Raw genomic sequence first — 23,415 nt, 5'->3', positions numbered from 1 at the left:
AATTGAATCCTCAAATACTTCTTTTGGTGATATTTCTGAAGATGCTGGCTTTGCTTACCTGTTTATGATGGAGACATCGGAACACTTAATGATGATTATGACTTCTGATGAGTAGTGTCTTTGTTTAGTTGAAGTATTGTTTGTTGAACATTGTTTCTTTTGGTTGCAAAACATTGTGTTTGTTACTTTGTCATTTGTCATTTATGTGCGTTTTGAATATTGTCATTTGAAGTTGTTTATGGCCTTTTAATGATAAATTATGTATTGTTCATTTTGTGAAATTGTTAAATTTTGAATCTTATTAGTTTAAAATTATTGAATTTAACTTTTTAAAATTATGTATTCAATTTTTTATAATTTCGCTCTATATTTAATTAAATCGGTTCAACCACGGTTCAACCACGGTTGAACCATTAAATCAGTCACTTGACCGGTTCGATGACCGGTCTGGTTCTCGCAACCTTGATATTAACTATTTTTGTTTCCCACCAAAACAAATAAGTACCTTTTCTTCTAACTGATGTGATGTCATGTTTGAAAGGATAATGACAGCAATGACTTAGAACACCAGCAACTACACTAAAGAAGAGAATTATGCAGCAGAAAAATAGAAGTGATGAGTATTTTGCAGAAAAATAAAAACTGAATTGCTATTAGAAAAATCATATTGAGTAATACTTGGCTAATGCCTTATATACACTTCCTCTACCTCAACAATCTTACCCGAAACTAATAAAGAGGCTAAAGATTACTTAAAGCTAACTAACATAACAGATTGTACTTCTTTATTAATCTTGTTCTTGAGCATCTTGATTATTTAAAACAAAAGAGTTACTCTCCTTTACAATTCTTAAGGTCGCTAATTTTTCATGTGTCACATGATTATAACACTGTTAATTTCAGTAATACATAGGGCTGACAATATATACCTTATCCGCGGGTATTCAACCCAGACCAACCCATTCAGATAGGGTTGTCTACTCGACCCGCTACGGATAGGATAGAGTGCGGTAGGTTCAGGGTATACTCTATCCTACCCTACCCGCACCCCTATTATATTATATAACATATATGTAAAAGTTATATATGTAGTGAAAAAAATGAGTGTTGAACTTACAATCTTTCTCTTATAAAAATTTAAAATAACCACTAAACTAGTTGATGATCATATTATTTGTAATTTTATGTTGAATTTCTTTAAGATTTTATTATTTTTAATTTTAATTTGAATTTAGTTTTTTATTTTTTATTTTATTAATATGTATGAAATTTGGAATAGTTGAATTTTATATTTGCTTGAAAATTTTTTATTTTTCTGATGGTAGAATAGGGTTTAGTACTTTAGGGTGCGAATAGGGTTAGGGTTGAGATATTCTCAACCCGCAGGTAGAGTACGGTAGAATTTTAAAAAGGTTTTTAACCCGCGAATAAGATTAGAGTAGAGTCCAAACCTTATCCTACCTTATTCTATCCATTGTCAGCCCTAATAATACAAGATGAAAGTACTTGTAAGGCATGCATAATGTAATTTTTAGAGAAAATTAAAGAATGCTAGTTAGGAAATAATATATATATGAAAAAAAAAACAAAAAATTTGCCAAAAGAGGTGACAACAACTTTAATGTTTCTAGAAAGAATCATCTTACAAACATTCTTAATAGCCTTTTTGTTCTACAATGTATTAAGCAACTTAATCAAAGAAACACTACAAGAAACTTTTTGATAGAGACTGATTTTAACGACCAATTGGATCGATTGGTTTTTTCCATGACCAAAAACAGTTAGTCTCTGAATTGATCGCTAATGACCAATTTGATTTGGCATTGGTTTGACGGCCTTATTTTAAAATTGGTCACTATTCAGATAATTTCAGATAATTTCTTATATTGGAATGAGCCTTCAGAAAAGATCATTCTTATGTACCAAAAGACTTATTGGGGTAACAAAATCATAGATCTTACAAGAGAAGACGAGTGGCATAGAAGCAAGTGCAATTACGAAAATGAAGATCCATTTAGGGAAGAAAGAAAAGATTAAAACACCAGCACAAAGAGCAGTGAAAGTAATGGTGATTATAGAAAGAAAAAGAAACAAACACCCAATTGCAATCTTTCGGTGACGAGCATTGACCTGGTCAAACATTTTCTGCTTGCGTGGGCTGTATATAACTAAAGTGAAGAAGAGCATTGAAAAAACAAGGAGGGTTGTTATAACAACGATTGATAGAAGGTGTTGGATTTTTTCCTCTCCTTTGTGAGGTCCAGGCCCAATATTTTGAGGGTGTCTCTTTTCACCCATTATTTCACAACCCTATTTAGATTTTTGGGGTCAATTGAGAGAAAGAGAGTAGCCACCAAAAGAGAGAAAAGAGAGAAAAATAGAATTTCCGTTTTCTTGTAAAGCAGCAAATTTCAAATGACAGTTTCTCATTCGTTCACTGTTGGATCGGCTTGAAATTTGAACTGCGAGTTCTTCTCATCTTGTTATTCATTCTGGTCGGTGAAGATGTTGATTAGAGGTTTTCAGTGGGAGAAATTGACTTCGCAAGAGAGAAATTAGGTTTTCCATTTTTACACAGAGTAGCAATCTTTGAACGGCGTTTTCTCATTCTTTCAGCGTTGGATCGACGTGAAATTTGGAATGTAGATTCTAAACATCTTGTGCTTTATTTTGAATGGTGGAGATTTTAATTGGAGTTCTACAGAGGGAGAAATTGACTTCGACAATAGCTCTATTTTTTGGGTATATTTCATCTTCTTGCTTCTCATTTGAAAGCTTTAGTGCTTTGATGTTTTGGCTGGTTATATGCACAATTTTGTACTTTTTTTGAGACTCTCTTGTACCTCATTTGATTATAGTGGAGCTATTTCATTGGTCTGGATGACCCGTGGTTTTTACCTCTCACATTGAGGGGATTTTTCACGTTAAAATCTCGGTGTGTTCTTGTTATTCCTTTACTTGTTATATTTGCTTGTTATAGTTGCTGTCATATTGTGTTGTGAGTGCTTCCATATTGTTCTTTTGTTGGACATTTGTGTCGTTTCCACTGCTAGGCTCTTTCATACTGGTATTAGAGCTTGTTGGTATTTTTCTGGGCTTGTGATTCTGTGAACAATGGAAGCTAATACTAATACTAGTAGGATGATCACTCTTAATGGTCCTAATTATGATTTGTGGAAGTCAAAGATGGAAGATTTGCTTTATGTCAAAAATTTTCATCAACCAGTTTTTGGTACAGAGAAGCCTAATGATAAGTCTGATGATGATTGGACTTTGTTGCATAGACAAGTCTGTGGATATATTAGGCAGTGGGTTGACGATAATGTGTTGAACCATATTATTGGAGAGACACATGCTCGGACCCTTTGAATTAAGCTTGAGCAGTTGTATGCTCGAAAAACTGGGAATAATAAGATGTTTTTGATCAAGCAGTTGTTGGCTTTGAAGTATACAGATGGGACATCAATGACAGATCACTTGAATAATTTCTAAAGAATTATGAATCAATTATCTTCCATGGGTATCAAGTTTGATGAAGAGGTTCAAGGATTGTTACTTCTTGGCTCCTTACCAGACTCGTGGGAAATTCTCAGAATGTCATTGTCTAATTCTGCTCCTGATGGTGTAATCTCTATGAATCTTGCCAAGAGCAGTGTTTTGAATGAAGAGATGAGAAGAAAGTCACAAGGTACATCGACTACACATTCATATGTTCTTGTTTCTGAGTCTAGGGGGAGAAACAAAAGTCGAGGTCCTAAAGGTAGAGATCAAAGCAGAAGCAAGTCTCGAGGAATATATAAGAATATTGAGTGTTATCATTGTGGTCAAAAGGGACATGTGAAGAAATTTTGTTGGCAGCTAAAGAAGGAGAAAGCCAAGGCAAGTAAAGACAAGAGCACAAATAAAGATGATGGTAGCAATGAAGACAAGGTTAATGTAACTCATGATGATTTTCTTATTGTTGAGAAGTTTGAATCTGTTAACCTTGTTGATAATAGCACTAGTTGGGTGATTGATAGTGGTGCTTCTATTCATGTTACATCTAGGAGGGATTTGTTTACCTCTTATACTCCTGGTGATTTTGGTGATGTGAAAATGGCTCATCAAGGTGTTGCAAAATGTGCTGGTGTTGGACGGGTTTGTTTAGAAACCTCCAACGGTACCAAGTTGACTTTGAAGCGTGTGAAGCATGTTCCAGATATTCGGTTGAACTTACTTTCTGTTGGTAAGTTGTGTGATGAAGACTTGGATAGCTCATTCTCTCGTGATAGTTAGAAGCTCACCAAGGGTTCCATGGTTGTTGCTAGAGGTACACGACACTCTACTCTTTATTTAACTCAAGCAAAGATTGTGAAAGATGTTGTTAATGCTGCTGAGTTTGTTGATGAAACCGATTTATGGCATAAGAGATTATGTCATATGAGTAAGAAGGGTATGGATATGTTATCCAAGAGGAACCTTTTATCTGGTTGTAAGGTTGCTTTGCAAAAGTGCAACCATTGTTTTGCTGGAAAACAAAACAGGATTTCTTTTAAGAGTCATCCACCTTCAAGAAAGCCGGAGATACTTGACTTGGTACATTCTGATGTATGTGGGTCGATGAAGACAAGAACACTTGGAGGGTCTATCTATTTTGTAACCTTTATTGATGATCATTCTAGAAAATTATGTGTTTACACTTTGAAGACTAAAGATCAAGTTTTGAATGTGTTCAAGCAATTTCAAGCTTCTGTTGAAAGAGAAACTAGGAAGAAGTTGAAATACATTCGTACTGACAATGGTGGTGAGTACTCAGGTCCATTTGATGCTTATTGTAAAGAGCATGGTATAAGACATCAGAAGACTCCTCCGAAGACTCCTCAGTTGAATGACTTTGCTGAAAGGATGAACAGAACATTGGTTGAAAGAGTTAGGTGCTTATTGTCACAATCTGGATTGGCAAAATCCTTTTGGGGTAAAGCTTTGAGCACTGTTGTTCATGTCTTGAACCGGACACCATGTGGTCCCTTGCAATTTGAAGTGCCAGAGAAGGTATGGTCAAGTAAAGATGTTTCTTATGATCATTTAAGAGTATTTGGATGTAAAGCTTTTGTTCATATTCCTAAAAATTAGAGATCTAAGCTCGATATAAAGATTAGACAGTGTATTTTTATTGGCTATGGCATGGATGAGTTTGGTTACAGGTTTTATGATCCTGTTAGCAAGAAGGTGATTCGGAGTAGAGATGTTGTCTTTGTTGAAGACCAAACATTGAAGGATGTTGATAATGCGGAGAAGCCAATGGTTCAGCCTAGTGATGATTTTTCTGACTTGGATATTACTTCCTCTATGCCTATGGTAGAAGATGGTAGAGTTGAAGCTCAAAATAATGAGCATGATATAAGTGCAGGTGAAGATGGAACAGCTGATCCGATACTTGATGAAGTTGGTGATGATGATCAAGATGAAGAACCAGCTTTAGAAATTCCTGCAAATGCACTTAGAAAGTCTACAAGAGAGAGAAAGCCTTCGTCAAGGTATTCTCCACATGAGTTTGTTTTGTTGACTGATGGGTGAGAACCTGAATGCTTTGGAGAGGCTGTTGAAGATGAAAGCAAAGCTCAATGGCTTGAAGCTATGCAAGAAGAAATGAAGTCCTTGCTTGAGAATGATACCTATGAGTTGGTGAAGCTACCGAAGGGTATGCAAGTTTTGAAGAACAAATGGGTATTCAGAATCAAGAATGAAGAACACAATTCTAAGCCTCGGTATAAGGCTAGATTGGTTGTTAGAGGTTTTAGCCAGAGAAAAGGTGTTGATTACGAGGAGATCTTTTCTCCTGTTGTGAGGATGTCATCCATTCGTGCTGTGCTTGGATTAACAGCGTCTTTTGATCTGGAGATTGAGCAAATGGATGTGAAGACAGCTTTTCTTCATGGTAATTTAGACAAAGAGATCTATATGGAGCAACTGGAGGGTTTTGTTGTTAAAGGAAAGGAAGATTTTGTGTGCAAGATTAAGAAGAGTCTTTATGGGTTGAAGCAAGCTCCAAGACAGTGGTACAAGAAGTTTGAATCTGTTATGGGGAAGCATGGTTACCGTAAGACAACTTCAGATAATTGCGTATTTGTGCAAAAATTTTCTGATGATGATTTTATCATTCTTTTGCTTTATGTGGATGATATTTTGATTGTGGGCAAGAATACTTTGAGGATTAATGAGTTGAAGAAATAGTTGAGCAAGTTCTTTGCTATAAAGGACTTGGGTCCTTCCAAACAAATTTTGGGCATGACTATTACTCATTATAGAGATTCCAAGAAGCTTTATTTGTCACAAGAGAAGTACATAAAGAAGGTGCTTCAAAGATTTGGCATGAATGATGCCAAATGTGTTGCTAGTTCTTTTGCTCCTCATTTTAAGTTAAGCACCAAGCAGTGTCCAACCACTGATGAGGAGAAACAAACAATGGATGAAATTCCTTATGCTTCAGCTGTTGTTAGCTTGATGTATGCTATGGTGTGTACTAGACCAGACATTGCTCATACGGTTGGTATTGCGAGTCATTTTCTCTCTAATCCAGGTAAAGAACATTGGAATGCTGTTAAATGGATTGTGATATATCTCAAAGGTACAACTAACTTGAGTTTAAGTTTTGGTGGTGAGAAACCTTTGCTAGTTGGCTTTATTGATGCAGACATGGCAGGAGATATTGATTCTCGAAAGTCTACTTCAGGTTATTTGGTCAAGTTTGCAAGGGGAGCTATTTCATGGCAGTCAAGGCTACAAAAGTGTGTTGCACTTTCTACCACAGAGGCAGAGTTTATTGCAGCAACTGAAGCATGTAAAGAGTTGTTGTAGGTGAAGAAGTTTCTTGCAGCACTTGGTTTCAAGCAAGACCGTTATGTGTTATTGTGTGATAGCCAAAGTGCTATTTATCTTGCAAAGAATTCTACTTTTCATGCAAGATCTAAACATATTGATGTTAGATATTACTGGATACGGAATGTGTTAGATTCCAACTTGTTGGAACTTGAGAAAGTTCACACTGATGACAATGGTGCTGATATGATGATAAAAACATTGTCAAGAGAAAAGTTTGAAACAAGTTGTTTGATCGCCGGAATGGCGAGAGCCTCCACCTAGTCGAGAAGGGGGAGATTTGTTGGGTTTTTTTCCTCTCCTTTGTGAGGTCCAAACCCAATATTTTGAGGGTGTCTCTTTCCAACCATTGTTTCACAACCCTATTCAGATTTTTTGGGGTCAATTGAGAGAAAGAGAGTAGCCACCAAAAGAGAGAGAAGAGGGAGAAACAGAATTCCCGTTTTCTTGTAAAGCAGCAAATTTCAAATGACAGTTTCTCATTCGTTCACCGTTGGATCGGCTTAAAATTTAAACTACATGTTCTTCTCATCTTGTTCTTTATTCTGATCGGTGAAGATGTTGATTAGAAGTTTGTGGTGGGAGACATTGGCTTCGCAAGAGAGAAATTAGGTTTCCCGTTTTTACACAGAGCAGCAATCTTTGAACGGCGTTTTCTCATTCTTTCACCGTTGGATCAACGTCAAATTTGGAATGTAGATTCTACACATCTTATTCTTCATTCTGAACGGTGAAGATTTTAATTGGAGATCTTCAGCGAGAGAAATTGGCTTCGACAGTAGCTCTATTTTTTGGGTATATTTCATCTTCTTGCTTCTCATTTGAAAGCTTTAGTGCTTTGATGTTTTGACTGGTTATATGCATATTTTTATGCTTTTTTTGAGACTCTCTTGTACCTCATTTGATTATAGTAGAACTATTTCAACACTTCTCACACTTGCAACACTCCTCACACTTGCAACACTAACAGAAGGAATATAATGTACCATGTGGTCTCGTTAAAGATAGGAGTTGGTCCTTGAACAGTGTTGGTCCGAATAGTGAGAGCAGCAGTTACAGCCAATGTGGTAACAAGAGTTCCAATAATCATAAAATTGTTTGCTGTTTCTTTCTGTTCTGACATAGCTCTTTCATGAAGCTCTTTGTGTTTCTTATAGAATAGTTCCTCTGGAGTTCGTCCTTTCACATTTTTCATGCTTTTAAATGCACCTGGAACTATGCTTGCCACTTCCTATGTATAATTCAGATTAAAATAAGTTAGTTTAGATTGAATAATTCTTAGTTGCTCTCTGAATCAACCAATTTATATCGTAAAGTCATTTTATATATATTATGACTTGTTATTCAACTAATAAATTAGTACAACAATTATAATTTGGAGAAGACTCACTGCAGTTGTCTTTATATGAAATTATTAGTTTGTTATTATGAAAAATTATTAGATGATTTGACATATTTGATTAAATTATTATCTAATAATTCTCAACTAGTAACTTCACATAAAAACAATTGCAGGTGAGTTTCTACTTTAAAATCAAGGAATTGCAGAATAGCATTGGTGTATGCACCCTTGCTCAATATTAGTTGGTATGTAGTTACTCGTCGATTTAGAATGGCTATGTGAAGTAAGCTTTGCCCCTTTGAATTCACTTCCATCAATAAATTTGCATTGTATCCAAAGATAAATTCCAAAATCATGTGGTTTCCTAATTTTATTGCATCAAACATTGCTTTTGAAATTCTTGCACACTCAAACTCTTCCCCTTCCATATGCTCAAATACCATACGCACAATGTCTCTATATCCAGCTCCATCACCCTCCAAGGCTAATACAAAAACAAATAATAAATAAAATTAGTTTTCAATTATTAAAAATTAAGTTGGCATAACTTATCCCAAAACTAGTTCAAGAGTTAAAAATGATCTCATTCATATTTATATATAAAGACTATTGGATTTTTAATTTTAGACTATGTGAACTTGATACATTACTAATAACTTTTAATTTAACTTTGATACTGTTACGTAGGTAATCTGAGATAGGTGAATTGGGCTTGTAAGATTGGCCCAAATACAGATGGAAGGTGGTCTCCGACTTACTTTACGTCTGGGAACCGCCGTCCGAGTTGTGTATGCGAGAGAATGAGGGGGTGGTACCTGCAAAGACACTCCGATACCTAAGTTAGCAAGGGGGCAAGCAGGTTTAGAAAAGTATTGGAACTTTGTTTTACCTGAGTGTGTCAGTGTATTTATAGTAGTGATACAATAACTACTGTTAGAGTAGTTCCACTTCTGAAGGTGGATAACTGTCCCTTTATCTTAGGGTTGTTGAGATATCACTTCTGGAAATGGATGAGATTTTAGGGGACAGGTACATATTTGAATAAGTACTATCTGCCAGCTCATCTCAACCCGACCTCTTTGGGGAGGGGCTCCTGTCGAACCTGATCTCTTTTTATGGGAGGTCGGTTAGGTGGTAAAGGCCAACCTTTGGATTGGGCCTTTTAGGCTTACTTGGGCTTGGATTATAGTGTTAGTCTAGGGTATAAACAGTGCCCTTACTTAAGTCCGATCTCTTCGCTATGAGTCAGATTCGAGTATTAACTGAACTCAGGTTGTTCAAGTCGGGAACCGACGTGATTTAAGTTTAAATCCGACGTGATTTGAATTTCTCAACCGTCGTGTCTAATCAAACGTCACATCCGTTTGGGGTTTCGTATTTACACGTGGGAGCAGTTACATTGGTAACGGCGCGTTTCTTTAATGATCACATTATTTTACCATTGTGCCCCTTACATGTTATAAATACTTTCCCTCTTTTTTCTTTGTTTTCTTTCGTCTTTCTTTCGAAGTTTTTTGCCTGCACTCTCACTTTTTCTTACTCAAAAAATCCTTTTGCTTCTTCATTTTTGGGTGCTTCGTTGCTTTCCACTGTCACGGCTACTTCTTCTTTGATTCTACAGAAAAGGTTGGTTTTTCTTTTCTCTCTTTTGTTATTTGTGTTAGTACTTTATTTTTGTTCGGTGTGCTTTTGAGGAGATTTTCATGCCTTTACCATACCTTCGTTTGCAATGTGAGACGTTAGTATTTCTGCATGTTTGTTAGATGTTGTCGCTGGGTCTTTTTTCTTGTTTGCTTTTGGAGGAAGATTGTCTTGTTTTTGGAAGTCCTGTTTTTTGATGATTTTATTTTTATTTCTAGGTCTTACCACCTTTGTACCTACTTCCTTTTTGTCAGAAAAAATATCTTCCCGTATCCCTGAGACCCTTTCGAGATAGGTAGATGATTCTGTGCTTGATGAGAAACCTTTAATAGATGTCAATTTTATTACCGAGCTCCATACCCATCATAGAATTTGTAGTTTAGAGGATGATGAGCCCAAGTATGAATTGGTGGCCCCAGGTCCTGCGGACCGGGTTTGCTGATTATGACCCTCATTTTTTCTTTATGTACGATTGTCTTTTGTTCATACCCTGGGTCGAGCTATCCGACCTGGGATGATTGGAGACAAAGCGACCGACCTCTTCAGGTCAGACTATCCGACCTCTTTACAAAAGAGGTCGGCCAAATCAACAGGAAGGCCCAAGGAGGCCGAAACGAAGGAACGCAGCCCAAACCAAAGGCAGCCTAAGCCTACAAAGAGAAGGGCGGTTCCGTTGAAAGATAAGTTGACCTCACCCAAAGATAAGATAAGATAAGATAACTAACTTATCTTATCTAAAAAGGTCACTTCTCACCATTATAAATACACTGGAGCACCCAGGTATAACTCATACTCTGATTCTACTAAAAACCTGCTTAATACCCGTGCTAATTTAAGCATCGGAGTCTCTTGCAGGTACCCCCGACCCTCCGGTGACCAAGGATCAGAAGTGCAGTCAGTCCAACAAGTCAGACACAACAGCTCTGGCCGCCACCAGCCAGCCGGACATGTTATCTTCGACCAGTACAGAAGATCTCATCCGAGATCGGCCTATAGTTTCAGGTAACCCTTGGAACATTGGCGCCGTTGCCGGGGACCGGAAGTCATCCCATCATCATGGCGGACGACCATGACAACGACCACGATTCAGATCTAGAGGATAGAAAACCGCACAAAAATGCGGATACCACACTAAAAGATACCCTGGAATCTAACGGGGACAAAAACTCATCAAATCTGGGAGTGATAGAAGCGCTTCAAGATCGCCTAAAGCAACTCAAAAAAGAAAGCCAAAACCAGCAAGAAGTTGGCAAGGATCTACAAAGAGAGGTAAGACAACGTCGGGAATTAGAAGATAAACTCCTACAACTTGAAGCCGATCTCAAAGCGAAGGCTACCCGGACCACCCCAGAGGACAACTCTCGAAAGGATCAAGATCCATTCACTAGGGAAATCATGAAGACTAAAATCCCTAAAGACTTCAAACTTCCGGATATGACTTTGTATGATGGCACTACAGATCCCAACCATCATCTCAGCAACTTCAGAAGCAGAATGTACCTCACCGACGCTTCAGATGTTGTTCGCTGCAAAGCTTTTCCAACGACTCTTACAAAGATAGCAATTAGACGGTTCGACAACCTACCTCCAAAGTCCATCTCAAACTTCGACGACCTGGCCAAAAAGTTCCTGGCCAGATTCTCCATCCAAAAAGACAAGGCTAAGCACGCCTCCATTCTACTGGGTATCAAGCAAGGAGATCGAGAAAGTCTTCGCAACTACATGGAAAGATTCAACAAAATATGCCTAGACATACAAAGCTTGCCAACAGAGGCTGCCGTCATGGGCCTCATCAATGGCCTAGAGAGGGACCTTTCAGCCAATCTATATCAAAGAAATACCCCACATCTCTAGACAAGGTGCAAGAGCAGGCAAAGAAGTACATCAACATGGAAGAAAATTTCCGACTTGGAGAAGCCTCGAAATCCGGTTTCACCTATCGAGATAAAGAATCCAAGAAGAAAAAAGATCGAACGGGAGAAAAAATCAAAAAGTATCATAATTATACCCCTCTGCGGGTGTCCCTTGTGGATATTTACAAAGAAGTCTGTAACACAGAAAAGATACCCCCAGCTCGACCGCTCAAAGGCAAAAGAGGAGGAGGAAATCGGAACGAATACTGTGAATATCATCGGGTCCGAGGGCATTCCACCAACGAATGCTTCGACTTAAAAAACATCATAGAAAAATTAGTAAGAGAAGGAAAACTAAATCGGTATCTTGCCATCCGAGATGATGAACAAAGAAAAAGACGAAGAGATGAAGATGTCGAACGAGCTGAGCGATCACCTCGTACGCCAGAAAGACATGTCCATATGATACATGGAGGATTCGCAGGAGGTGAAATCTCCAAATCATCCCGCAAAAGATACCTCAAAGAAGTATATCATGTCGAAGGGAAGGAGGAAGCACCCGACATCCCTGCAATCACATTCACCAAAGAGGACGCATCCGGTATCATCTCAGGATACGATGATCCCATGGTAATCACCATCATATTGGCAAACACCAATCTCCACCGCACATTAATAGACCAAGGGAGCTCTGCCGACATCTTATTCAAAACTGCCTTCGACAAGCTTGGCTTAGAGGAAAAGGAGCTTAGAGCATACCCGAACAGCCTGTTCGGACTGGGCGATACCCCAGTTCAACCACTGGGATACGTGTCCCTACATACAACCTTCGGAAAAGGGAATCAATCCAGAACGCTCATGATAGACTACATCGTGGTCGACGTGAGTTCAGCCTACAATGCCTTAATAGTTCGGACAACACTAAACCAACTCGGCGCAATAGTCTCAACTCCGCATCTATGCATGAAATTCCCAACTACAGAAGGGATAGCTACAATAAAAGCAGATCAAAAGATGGCACGCCGCTGTTATAATGAAAGTCTAAACCTCAGAGGCACAGGAGAAGAGTTTCATACAATTGAGCTTGGTAGAGTTCAGAGACGAGAAGAACTCCGTCCACAGCCCGAAGGTGAAATAGAGAAAGTTCAGATCAGAGATACCTCGGACAAAACGACAAATATTGGCACGATCCTGAAAGGAGATGCAAAGGAAGTGCTAGTACAGTTCTTGCGAGATAATGTCGATCTCTTCGCATGGAAAGCTGCAGACATGCCAGGCATAGACCCCAAGCTAATGTGTCACAAGTTGGCGGTCTATCCAGGATCTCGGCCAGTACAGCAGAGACGAAGAAAACTTGGGGCAAAACGATCCCAAGTTGTGGAAGAACAGGTACAAGCATTACTGGAGGCAGGATTCATAAGAGAAGTCAAGTACCCACTATGGCTAGCCAACGTCGTCTTGGTGAAAAAATCAAATGGGAAGTGGCGAATGTGCACCGACTACACCGATCTCAACAAAGCCTGCCCAAAAGATCCTTACCCACTCCCAAGTATCGACGCTCTGGTAGATGTTTCCTCCAGATATAGATATCTCTCGTTTATGGACGCATATTCGGGATACAACCAAATCCCCATGTATCCACCAGATCAAGAAAAGACCTCGTTTTTAACGCCAAAAGCGAATTACTGCTACATTGTGATGACTTTCGATCTCAAGAATGCGGGAGCTACTTATCAAAGGCTAATGAATAAAGTCTTTTCAGATAACATCGGAAAAATCATGGAAGTCTACGTGGACGATATGTTGATAAAGACACAAAGCGAAGAGACATTATTGTTCGACCTGGCTCAAGTGTTCGACACTATAAGGAAGCATGACATGCGACTCAATCCCGCAAAATGCACCTTTGCAGTAGAAGCGGGCAAATTCTTAGGTTTCATGCTCACACAAAGAGGAATTGAAGCGAATCCAGACAAATGTCAGGCCATACTTAACATGAAGAGCCCAACTTGTGTCAAAGAGGTACAACAACTCAACGGGAGATTGGCAGCCTTATCCAGATTCTTAGCAGGATCAGTGATAAGATCTCTCCCCTTCTACGCCACTTTAAGGAAAGGAAGAAATTTTGAATGGACAAAGGAATGTGAGCAAGCCTTCCAGGATTTCAAAAACTTCCTGGGACAACCACCTATCCTAACTCGACCACAAAAAGAAGAACCACTCATATTGTACCTTGCGGTAGGAAGTCGGGCAGTAGCCTCAGCACTGGTTCGGGAGGACGACGAAGGGCAACAACCTGTATACTTCATCAGTAAAGCACTGCAGGGATCTGAGCTGAACTACCAAAAAATATAAAAGTTTGCCTATACTCTCATACTGACATCTCGACGACTTCGCCCGTACTTCCAGGCTCACACCATTAAGGTTCGAACCGACCAGCCCATAAAAGGGATATTGCAGAAAATAGATCTAGCAGGTAGAATTTTACAATAGGCAGTCGAGTTATCTGAGTTCGACCTCCAATATGAAGCTCGGACAGCCATCAAATCACAGTACTTGGCCGACTTCATTGCAGAATTCACAGATACCTTGGAAACCCCCCACAGAGTGGAATCTCTACGTAGATGGTTCCTCGAATAAAACTGGAAGCGGCGCAGGTGTGATAATAGAAAGCAACCAAGGAACCCAAGTTGAGCTTTCCCTCAAATTTGGGTTCCCGGCCTCAAACAACCAGGCGGAATATGAAGCGTTATTAGCTGGTTTGAAGCTGGCAAAGGAGGTTGGAACTCAAAAACTCAATATCTTCAGCGACTCACAGGTAATTACTTCACAAATAACAGGGAGATACCAAGCCAAAGATCCAGCCATAAAAAAATATTTGGATAAAACCAAGGAACAGCTCGGACAACTCGGGGAATATAAGATCTACCACATACCCCGCGAACAAAATGCCCGAGCTGATGCACTCTCGAAACTAGCTAGCACCAAACCAGGGGGCAAAAATAGAAGCCTCATCCAAGAAATGCTACAGAACCCGTCAATCTCGGAAGAGGAAAAAGTCCTAGCCATAACAAGTCAGGACCAAGGATGGATGACCCCCATAATTAATTACCTCAAAGCAGAAACACTCTCCACAGATGAAAATGAGGCAAAGAGGTTAAAACGGGAGGCTCAGTACTACACTATCATAAACAACACCCTATACAAGAGAGAAATCTCGATACCGTTGTTGAAATGTGTGCTGACCTCTAACACAAGGGAAGTCTTAGAGGAAGTACATAGCGGCATTTGTGGTAATTATCTCAGAGCACAAGCTCTCACCAAAAAGGTACTTCGGGCGGGATTTTACTGGCCAACTCTACAAAAAGAAGCTACAGAGTTTGTAAAGACATGTCCCCCATGCCAGAAACATGCCAACTTCCACATCGCCCCGCCAGAAGAACTCATCAGCGTAACTTCACCTTGGCCATTTGCAAAATAGGGACTCGACCTTCTAGGACCCTTTTCCCAAGGATCGGGACAAGTCAAATTCCTCATAGTTGGGATAGACTATTTCACAAAGTGGATTGAGGCAGATCCCCTAGCCAATGTCACTGCTCAAAGAAGCCGGAAAGTCTTATATAGAAACATTGTCACAAGGTTCGGAGTTCCGCACTCCATCACCACAGACAATGGCACTCAATTCACAGATGCAGGTTTCACGAAATTAGCAGCCGACTTGAACATAAAATACCAGTTCACCTTCGTCGAACATCCTCAAGCCAATGGACAGGCCGAAGCTGCCAACAAAGTCATATTGGCTGGGCTGAAACGGAGACTGCAAGAAGCAAAGGGAGCTTGGGCCGAAGAACTCCCACAAGTCCTATGGACATATCAAACAACACCACATTCTACTACAAACGAATCACCATTTCGATTAGCGTATGGAGTGGAGGCAATGATCCCAATAGAGGTCGAGGAAGGGTCCCCTAGAGTGGTCCACTACAATGAACAAGCCAACTCTCAACTTCAAAGAGAAGAGCTCGACCTACTTCCAGAAATCCAAGAAAGAGCTCGGATCAGGGAAGAAGCGCTAAAGCGCCGAATGGCTTCGAGATATAATCAAAAGGTAGTGCCAAGAAGTTTCACTGAGAATGATCTCATCCTAATCCGAAATGATATTGGAGCGACTCGACCTGTTGAAAGAAAGCTGGCAGCAAATTGGAAAGGACCCTACCGAGTTACAGAAGTACTTGGAAAGGGCTACTACAGACTGTCTGAACTCGACGGACGAGAGCTCCCCAATCATGGCACGCTTGCTACCTAAGAAGGTACTATAGCTAGAAGATCTAGTCATAGGATGCACTCTTTTTCCTGAAAAGGTTTTTTAATGAGGCACCAAGTTGAGATCCAGAAATTATTCGACTTAAAGGGATGAAAAACTCCCGCATGTATATATTTGCATTTCCTTTTGAATAAAATATATTTTAGATATTCTACAAATTCTTAAGACGCATTAATCTGAAGCATTCATCGTCCAATTATAAAGCAACAGATCGGCAGAAAGTAAAAAACAGATTCACTGCACGATCACGATGGAAGACCAATAAAGATGAAAACGCGATTCATCTAAAGGTCGACCAAATAAAGACAGAAATCACCTTCTACAAATCGGCAAAGATGAACACATAATAATGCAAGAAGTTATCGAAAGTGATCCAAAAAAGAACCTGACGAGGTCTTAAGGATTGATAAAATAATAACTCAAAGACTGGCCGACGTTGAGAAGTCGGATCAAGTCAACCCAAGTTATCAGCAAATCCCTGGAAAGAGGTCTGGCCAACCCTATAAAAGAGGAATTGCTATAACTTAGAAGAGATTGACCTAACGAAGTCGGTCTCCTACAAACAAGTTATAAAAGTAATCCCTGGAAGAGACCTGACAAAGGTCCAAAAAAGAAGATTACGAAATAACTTAGAAGAGATCGACCTAACGAAGTCGGTCTCCTACAAACAAGTTATAAAAGTAATCCCTGAAAGAGACCTGACAAAGGTCTAAGAAAGATGATTACAAAATAACTTAGAAGAGATCAACCTAACGAAGTCGGTCTCTTACAAACAAGTTATAAAAGTAATCCCTGAAAGAGACCTGACAAAGGTCCAAGAAAGAGGATTACGAAATAACTTAGAAGAGATCGACCTAACGAAGTCGGTCTCCTACAAACAAGTTATAAAAGTAATCCCTGAAAGAGACCTGACAAAGGTCCAAAAAAGAGGATTACAAAATAACTTAGAAGAAATCGACCTAACGAAATCGGTCTCCTACAAAAAAAAACAAGTTATATAAGTAGTCCCTAAAAGAGACCTGACAAGGTCCAAAAAAAGAGAACTACAAAAATAACGGGAAAGAGGACCAACGTAAAGAAATCGGTTATACAAGCGAAAGCAAGAAACCGAGAAACAAGTTGGAACTGCCCATCCACAACCTCGAAAGATCCAACCCACAAGCAACAAGTGCAAAGCAATTCAAAGAGGCCGAAGGCTCCGACATTTTCAAAAAGTGCTAAGACAAGCGCAAACAAGTATGATATGAAATACAACATTATAAAAGCTTCAGGGTCAAGCCCAAAAGCTTAGAAGCTACTTGCTATTTTTCAAAATGAAAGTTGCTAAACAAGCAACCAAAAGAAATACCAACAGTCAGCAAAATATCCAAACTACAAATAAAGAATTTAAAAGCCCACAAGCCGGGCCAACTACACAAATATCCAAAGAGAAATCAGCAAAGATCGGGAGCCTTCCCGACAGCATCAATACGGGGAGAAGGAGGCCGAGTCTGGATAGGCACAGCATCCACAGTTCCATCATCCCGGTTCAGAATCTGGCAATCCGGATCAGACACAACCGGAGGAACTGAAGAGGTCGATACTTTGGCAGAAGATATAGGGGGGAGTTCAACATCATTATCATCCTGGTCATCAGGAACAATCTTACCATCCCTCACAACATTATCCAGGCTGAAGAGAGTAAGGTCGGCCTCGGGAGCAATAATCCGGACCTGCTCTTTCAGGTTCTCATAGGCAGCAGTTACGCTGCCAACAAGATGACCCTGGAGCTCGGAGTAATCAGCTCGGGCGTTCTCCAACTCCTCCTTCAGGCGAATTCCCTCCCGATAGGATGTAACATAGCTGTCTTTATGCCTCTGTGCCGTGTCCTCGGCCAGCCTCACAGAAGCCGCCAGAGAAAGGGAACTCGCATTCTCATTCTTCAGATCCTTTTCCAGTTTGGCTACCTTTACTTCAAGCTCCTCCTTCAGGCCCTGTTCCGTGGGTTACCTGAAACTGGAGGTCAATCTCGGACGAGATCTTCGGTACAGGTCAGAGATGATGTGTCCGGCTGGCTGGTGACGGCCGGAGCTGTTGTGTCCGACTTGTTGGACTGGCTGTACTGCTGATCCTTGGTCACCGGAGGGTGGGGGGTACCTGCAAGAGACTCTGATGCTTAAGTTAGCATGGGTATTAAGCAGGTTTTATGTAGAATCAGAGTATGAGTTATACCTGGGTGCTTCAGTGTATTTATAGTGGTTGTAGAGTGACCTTTCTAGATAAGATAAGTTGGTTATCTTATCTTATCTTATCTTCTGGTGAGGTCAGCTTATCTTCAATGGAACCGCCTTTATCTCTATAGGCTTGGATTGCCTTTGGATTTGGGTCGTGTTCCTCTATTTGGGCCCTTTATTAGGCTCTCCTGTTGATTTGGCCGACCTCTTTGAGAAGAGGTCGGGTAGCCTGACCTGAAGAGGTCGGTCGCTTTGTCGCCAATCATCCCAGGTCGGGTAGCTCGACCCAGGGTATGAACAGTGCCCCTGCTTGAGCTCGGTCTTTTTGTTGAGGTCGAGTCTTTGACTTCGGTCCTTCTCTGACGAAGCCGAACTCAAGCATTTTTTCGATTTCTTCCTTTTGTAGAATCTTTTGAATGTAGAACATTTTTCTCTAAAAGCGCGCGCTTTTATATCAGCGCTTTGTTCTTGGGAACGTGAGAGGGTTTAATACCTTCATTAATTGGTATTAATTGCCCCGTTTTCTCTTGGCTTTTTATTTTGAATTTCTCAATCAAAAATGATTTCTCTTCTTCGCTCTTCTTCGTAACTTCTCCCTTTACTCTCTCATTTTCTGTTTCTTGCCTGGAGTTCGTAGTTCCTTCCCGCAACGTCTGTTCTGCTACTGCTTTCTGTGGAAGAGGGGTGATTTCCAGATTTCTCCTTCCATCTTCGCAGTTTTCCGCTTCGAGGGGTGGCTTTGTTGCTTTTGCTCTTCAGCTTTCTTTCGAGGTTTTCTTCTATTCTCCAGGTTCAATTTTTTTTCTTTTGTTTCTTTATATGTCTATTTTTAGAAAGTTTGATTTTTGCTCAGAGAAAGTTTGGATCTTTCTGCTTTTACTGTGCCTGATTGTTGCGTGTTCTGGAATTTCTTCGTTTTTTGTGCGAATCTTTTTGCTTTTCTTGTTGCTTGAATCTTTTTTAGGGCTTTTGCATGTTGTCGCCGTTTCTGCTTGTGCCTTCGATGATGGTTTTTGCTTGAATCTGAAAAAAGTTGCGTCTTTGATGATTTTCTGCTTGGCATTTTTTATGTTTGACAATATTTTTTGCTGATAGACTGTAGAAAGGTAGTGACTTAGATGACTTTGTGTTTTTACTTCCTTTGTTTTATTTGAAACCTTATTTTCTTGTTTGATGAGTGCCGGGACGTAAGCTGTAGAAATTTTCTGAAACCTTGCTTTGTTACTGCCTCCAAAGGATGCCCCATGACTTTGGTTTGAGTCTTAGGGTTTTCCTTTTCTGTTTGTTCGCCCATATCATATTGGTCGAGTTGTTTTGCCCCTCGTCCGAGATGTTTTTGGTAATCCTGTCTTCTTTTCTTATTGTAGGATTAGTTGGTCTCATGTCTTCTCGTAATAACATTGTAGAGATGTCTTCCCAGGTTCCCGAGGGCATGGCTGATTGGGTGGACTCAATGGTTCTTATGTGTGTCTCTTTGGTTAATTCCGAGTTTTGTGCGCAGCTTAGGCAGTTTCATAGGGTCTGTAGTAATGCTGGTGATGAGAAGAATTATGAACTTGTCCCTCCCTCTTCTGACGAGAGAGTTTGTTTCTCTACTCGGGTTGTTAGAGATCGCCCTTTTTTCTATGCTTATGACTTCTTCTTTGGTCAGCTGGGTATCACCATTCCTTTCACTAAATTTGAGACCAACCTGTTATGGTCATGTAATGTTGCTCCCTCTCAACTTCACCCTAATTCCTGGGGTTTCATAAAAATTTTTCAATTGTTGTGTCATGGTTTTGGTATTCCCGCCTCGCAATCTCTCTTTTTCTATCTATTTGTCTTGACAAAGCCTGGAGTAGTAAAAAAGAAGGCGGCTTGGGTCTCCTTTCGATCTTCCCAGGGAAAGAAGGTCTTTTCCATGTTTGACGAATCGTTTCGTGATTTTAAAAACTACTTTTTCAAGGTCCGAGCTGTTGAAGGAGCTCGGCCCTTTTTTTTGGATGAGAATGATGAGCCCGCCTTTCCCTTGGAATGGCAAAAAGATGTGAGAGTATCCAGATATACGTGGGAAATGTTGGATGAAGCTGAGCGGGCTTTCGTGACTGTCTTGGAAGAACACTGGGGTCAACCTCCCCATCTTGATACAAAGAAATTTTTAACCAATCCCTCTCTTCTTCAAACTGAGCTGGGTATTTTGTGTTCCTGATTTTCCCTTTATTATCTGTTTATATTGCTCGTAAATGCCTTTCTGACTTGCAGCTTAATTTCTTACTGTTGTGTTTTATTTGCAGAGGCAATGAAGAATAATGAATCCATGAAGACTTTTAAAAGAGCACAGAAGGCGACTGCTGCTAAAAATATCTCAGCCAAGGCGGCCAGGGAGGGATCTTCCCAAGTGCGTATGAAGCCGTCCATGCCGAGTTCTCCTGGGGCGAGGAAGGTGATCCCCACTCCCCGAGTTCGTCTGGCTGACCCTCACCCAACTTCTGTCGCTCCTTCTGGCGCTCCTCCCAATAAGAAACAAAAAACAGCTGAGCCTTTCAACCTTGATGCTCCCGACTTTAATGCAATTGAATTTGTGGATCAGCAAATCGGTCCCTATGGTGCCCTTTCCATGGACGATGTGTCCATCCTTCATCATTTGGAATTTATGACCCGAAACAGCGTTAAGATGGCGTATATGGGGGCTGCTCTGTACCGAACTGCTCAGAATCTTCCTCTCCATGCCACTAAGGAATTTATGGAAGAGGCTAAACAGGAGTTCGACCGGATGAAGGGCCTGAAGGAAGAGCTTGAGGTAAAGGTAGCCAAGTTGGAGAAGGATCTGGAGAATGAGAAGGCGAGTTCCCTCTCTCTGGAGGCTTCGGTGAGGCTGGCCGAGGATACGGCTATGAGACATAAGGACAGTTATGTGACATCTTATCGGGAGGTTGTGCGCCTGAGGGAGGAGTTAGAGAATGCCCGAGCTGATTACTCCGAGCTTCAAGGTCATCTTGTTGGCAGCGTAACTGGTGCTTACGAGAACCTGAAGGAACAAGTTCAGGTTATTGCTCCCGAGGCTGACCTTACCCTCTTCAGCCTGGATAACGTTGTCAGGGATGGCAAGATTGTCCCTGATGACGAGGATGATGACGTTGAACCTCCCCATGTGTCCTCTGTCAAAGTGTCGACTTCTTCAGCTTCTCCGGTTGTAGCCGATCCGGATTGCCAGATTCTGAACCGGGAGGATGGAACTGTGGATGCTGTGCCTATTCAGACTCGCCCTCCTTCTCCTTGTCCTGATGCTGCCAAGAAGGCTCCTGATGTTTGTTGATCTCTCTCTGGATATTTATGCAGCTGGCCTGGCTTGTGGGCTTTTAAACTTTTGTTTTGTTAATTGCTAACATTTTCTAGTTTCTTGCCTAGCAACTTTTTCTTTGAAAAACAAAAGTAGCTTGCTAGCCTTTTGAGGTAAATTTTGGTGGCCTCTGAAGCTTTATAACTTTGTAGATTATATCATGCTTTTTGCGCTTGACTTGGTATCTCTTCTGTTCTCTGAGAGTGTTGGAACCTTGCGGCTCGACCTCTTTGGATTGCTTTGTACTTTATTGTTTGTAGCTTGGATCCTTTGAGGTTGTGGGTCCAACTTGCTTTTTCGGTTTTCTCGCTCTTGCTTGTATTTTTAGCACTTCATAACCGATTTCTTTACGTTGGTCCTCTTTTCAGTTATTTCTGTAATCCTCTTTCTTGGACCTTTGTCAGGTCTCTTTCAGGGATTACTTTTATAACTTGGTTTTTGTTGTAGGAGACCGACTTCGTTAGGTCGATCTCTTCTAAGTTATTTTTTGTAATATTCTTTTTTGGACCTTTGTCAGGTCTCTTTCAGGGATTACTTCTATAACTTTTTTGTTGTAGGAGACCCACTTCGTTAGGTCGATCTCTTCTAAGTTATTTTTGTAATCCTCTTTCTTAGACCTTTGTCAGGTCTTTTTCAGGGATTACTTCTATAACTTTTTTGTTGTAGGAGACCGACTTCGTTAGGTCGATCTCTTCTAAGTTATTTTTTGTAATCCTCTTTCTTGGACCTTTGTCAGGTCTCTTTCAGGGATTACTTTTATAACTTTTTCATTTTGGACTGACTTTGTCATGTCGGGCCCTTCTAAGTTAAAGTAATCCTCTTTAATAGGGTTGGCCAGACCTCTTTCCAGGGTTTACTTATAACTTGGGTTGACTTGGTCTGACTTCTTAACGTCGGCCAGTCTTTAAGTTATTATTTAGCAATCCATAAGACCTCATCAGGTTCTTTTCCGGATTGCTTTTGATAACTTCTTACATTATTCTGTGTTCATCTTTGCCGATTTGCAGAAAGTGGTTGTTATCTTTAGATCGTCTTTTGGGTGAATCGCGTTTTTACCTTTATCGGACGGTTATCTTTATCGTGATCGTGCAGTGAAATTGTTTTTCACTTTCTGCCGATCTGTTGCTTTATAATCGGACGATGAATGCTTCAGATTAATGCGTCTTGAAATCTTGTAGAATATCTAAAATATATTTTATTCAAAGGAAAGTGCAAATATACATGTGGGAATTTTTCATCCCTTTAAGTCGGATAGTGTCTAAGTCTCAACTTGGTGCCTCGTTAAAAAACCTTTTCAGGAAAAAGAGTGCATCCAATAATGAGGTCTTTTACTTTTTCTAACTGTAGTACCTTCTTAGGTTGCAGGCGTAGTAGCCCTTCCCAAGTACTTCTACAACTCGGTAGGGTCCTTTCCAGTTAGTTACCAGCTTTCCTTCTCCTGGTCAAGTTGTTCCAATATCATTTCGGATTAGGATGAGATCATTCTCTGCGAAACTTCTCGGCACTACCCTTTGATTATATCTGGAAGCCATTCGACGCTTTAGTGCTTCTTCCCTGATCCGAGCTCTTTCTTGGATTTCAGGTAGTAGGTCAAGCTCTTCCCTCTGAAGTTGGGAGTTTGCTCCCTCATTGTAATGAACCACTCTAGGCGATCCTTCCTCGATCTCCACTGGAATCATTGCTTCTATTCCATATGCTAGCCAGAAGGGGGATTCCTTCGTGGTGGAATGTGGCGTCGTTCGATACGCCCATAGGACTTGTGGAAGCTCTTCTGCCCAAGCTCCTTTTGCATCTTGTAATCTCCGTTTTAACCCAGCCAATATAACTTTGTTGGCGGCTTCGGCCTGTCCATTGGCTTGTGGGTG

At 40.4% G+C, this 23,415-nt stretch overlaps 1 protein-coding gene across 1 annotated transcript in view; it reads right to left on the bottom strand.

The window, feature by feature from the left end:
- LOC107606777 overlaps positions 8,303-23,415 on the bottom strand; it is a 43,119-nt gene continuing 28,006 nt past the window's right edge. The window contains exon 3 of the mRNA XM_021107369.1: positions 8,303-8,684. Coding sequence (XP_020963028.1) covers positions 8,341-8,684 — 344 coding nt within the window. The 3' untranslated portion in view covers positions 8,303-8,340. The remainder of the gene's footprint in view (positions 8,685-23,415) is intronic.

The sequence above is a fragment of the Arachis ipaensis genome, chromosome B07 (genome assembly GCF_000816755.2).
Source record: "Arachis ipaensis cultivar K30076 chromosome B07, Araip1.1, whole genome shotgun sequence".
Classification (NCBI taxonomy): domain Eukaryota; kingdom Viridiplantae; phylum Streptophyta; class Magnoliopsida; order Fabales; family Fabaceae; genus Arachis; species Arachis ipaensis.
The sequence above is the reverse complement of the archived record's forward strand: the minus strand, read 5'-3'. Positions and strand labels throughout refer to the sequence as shown.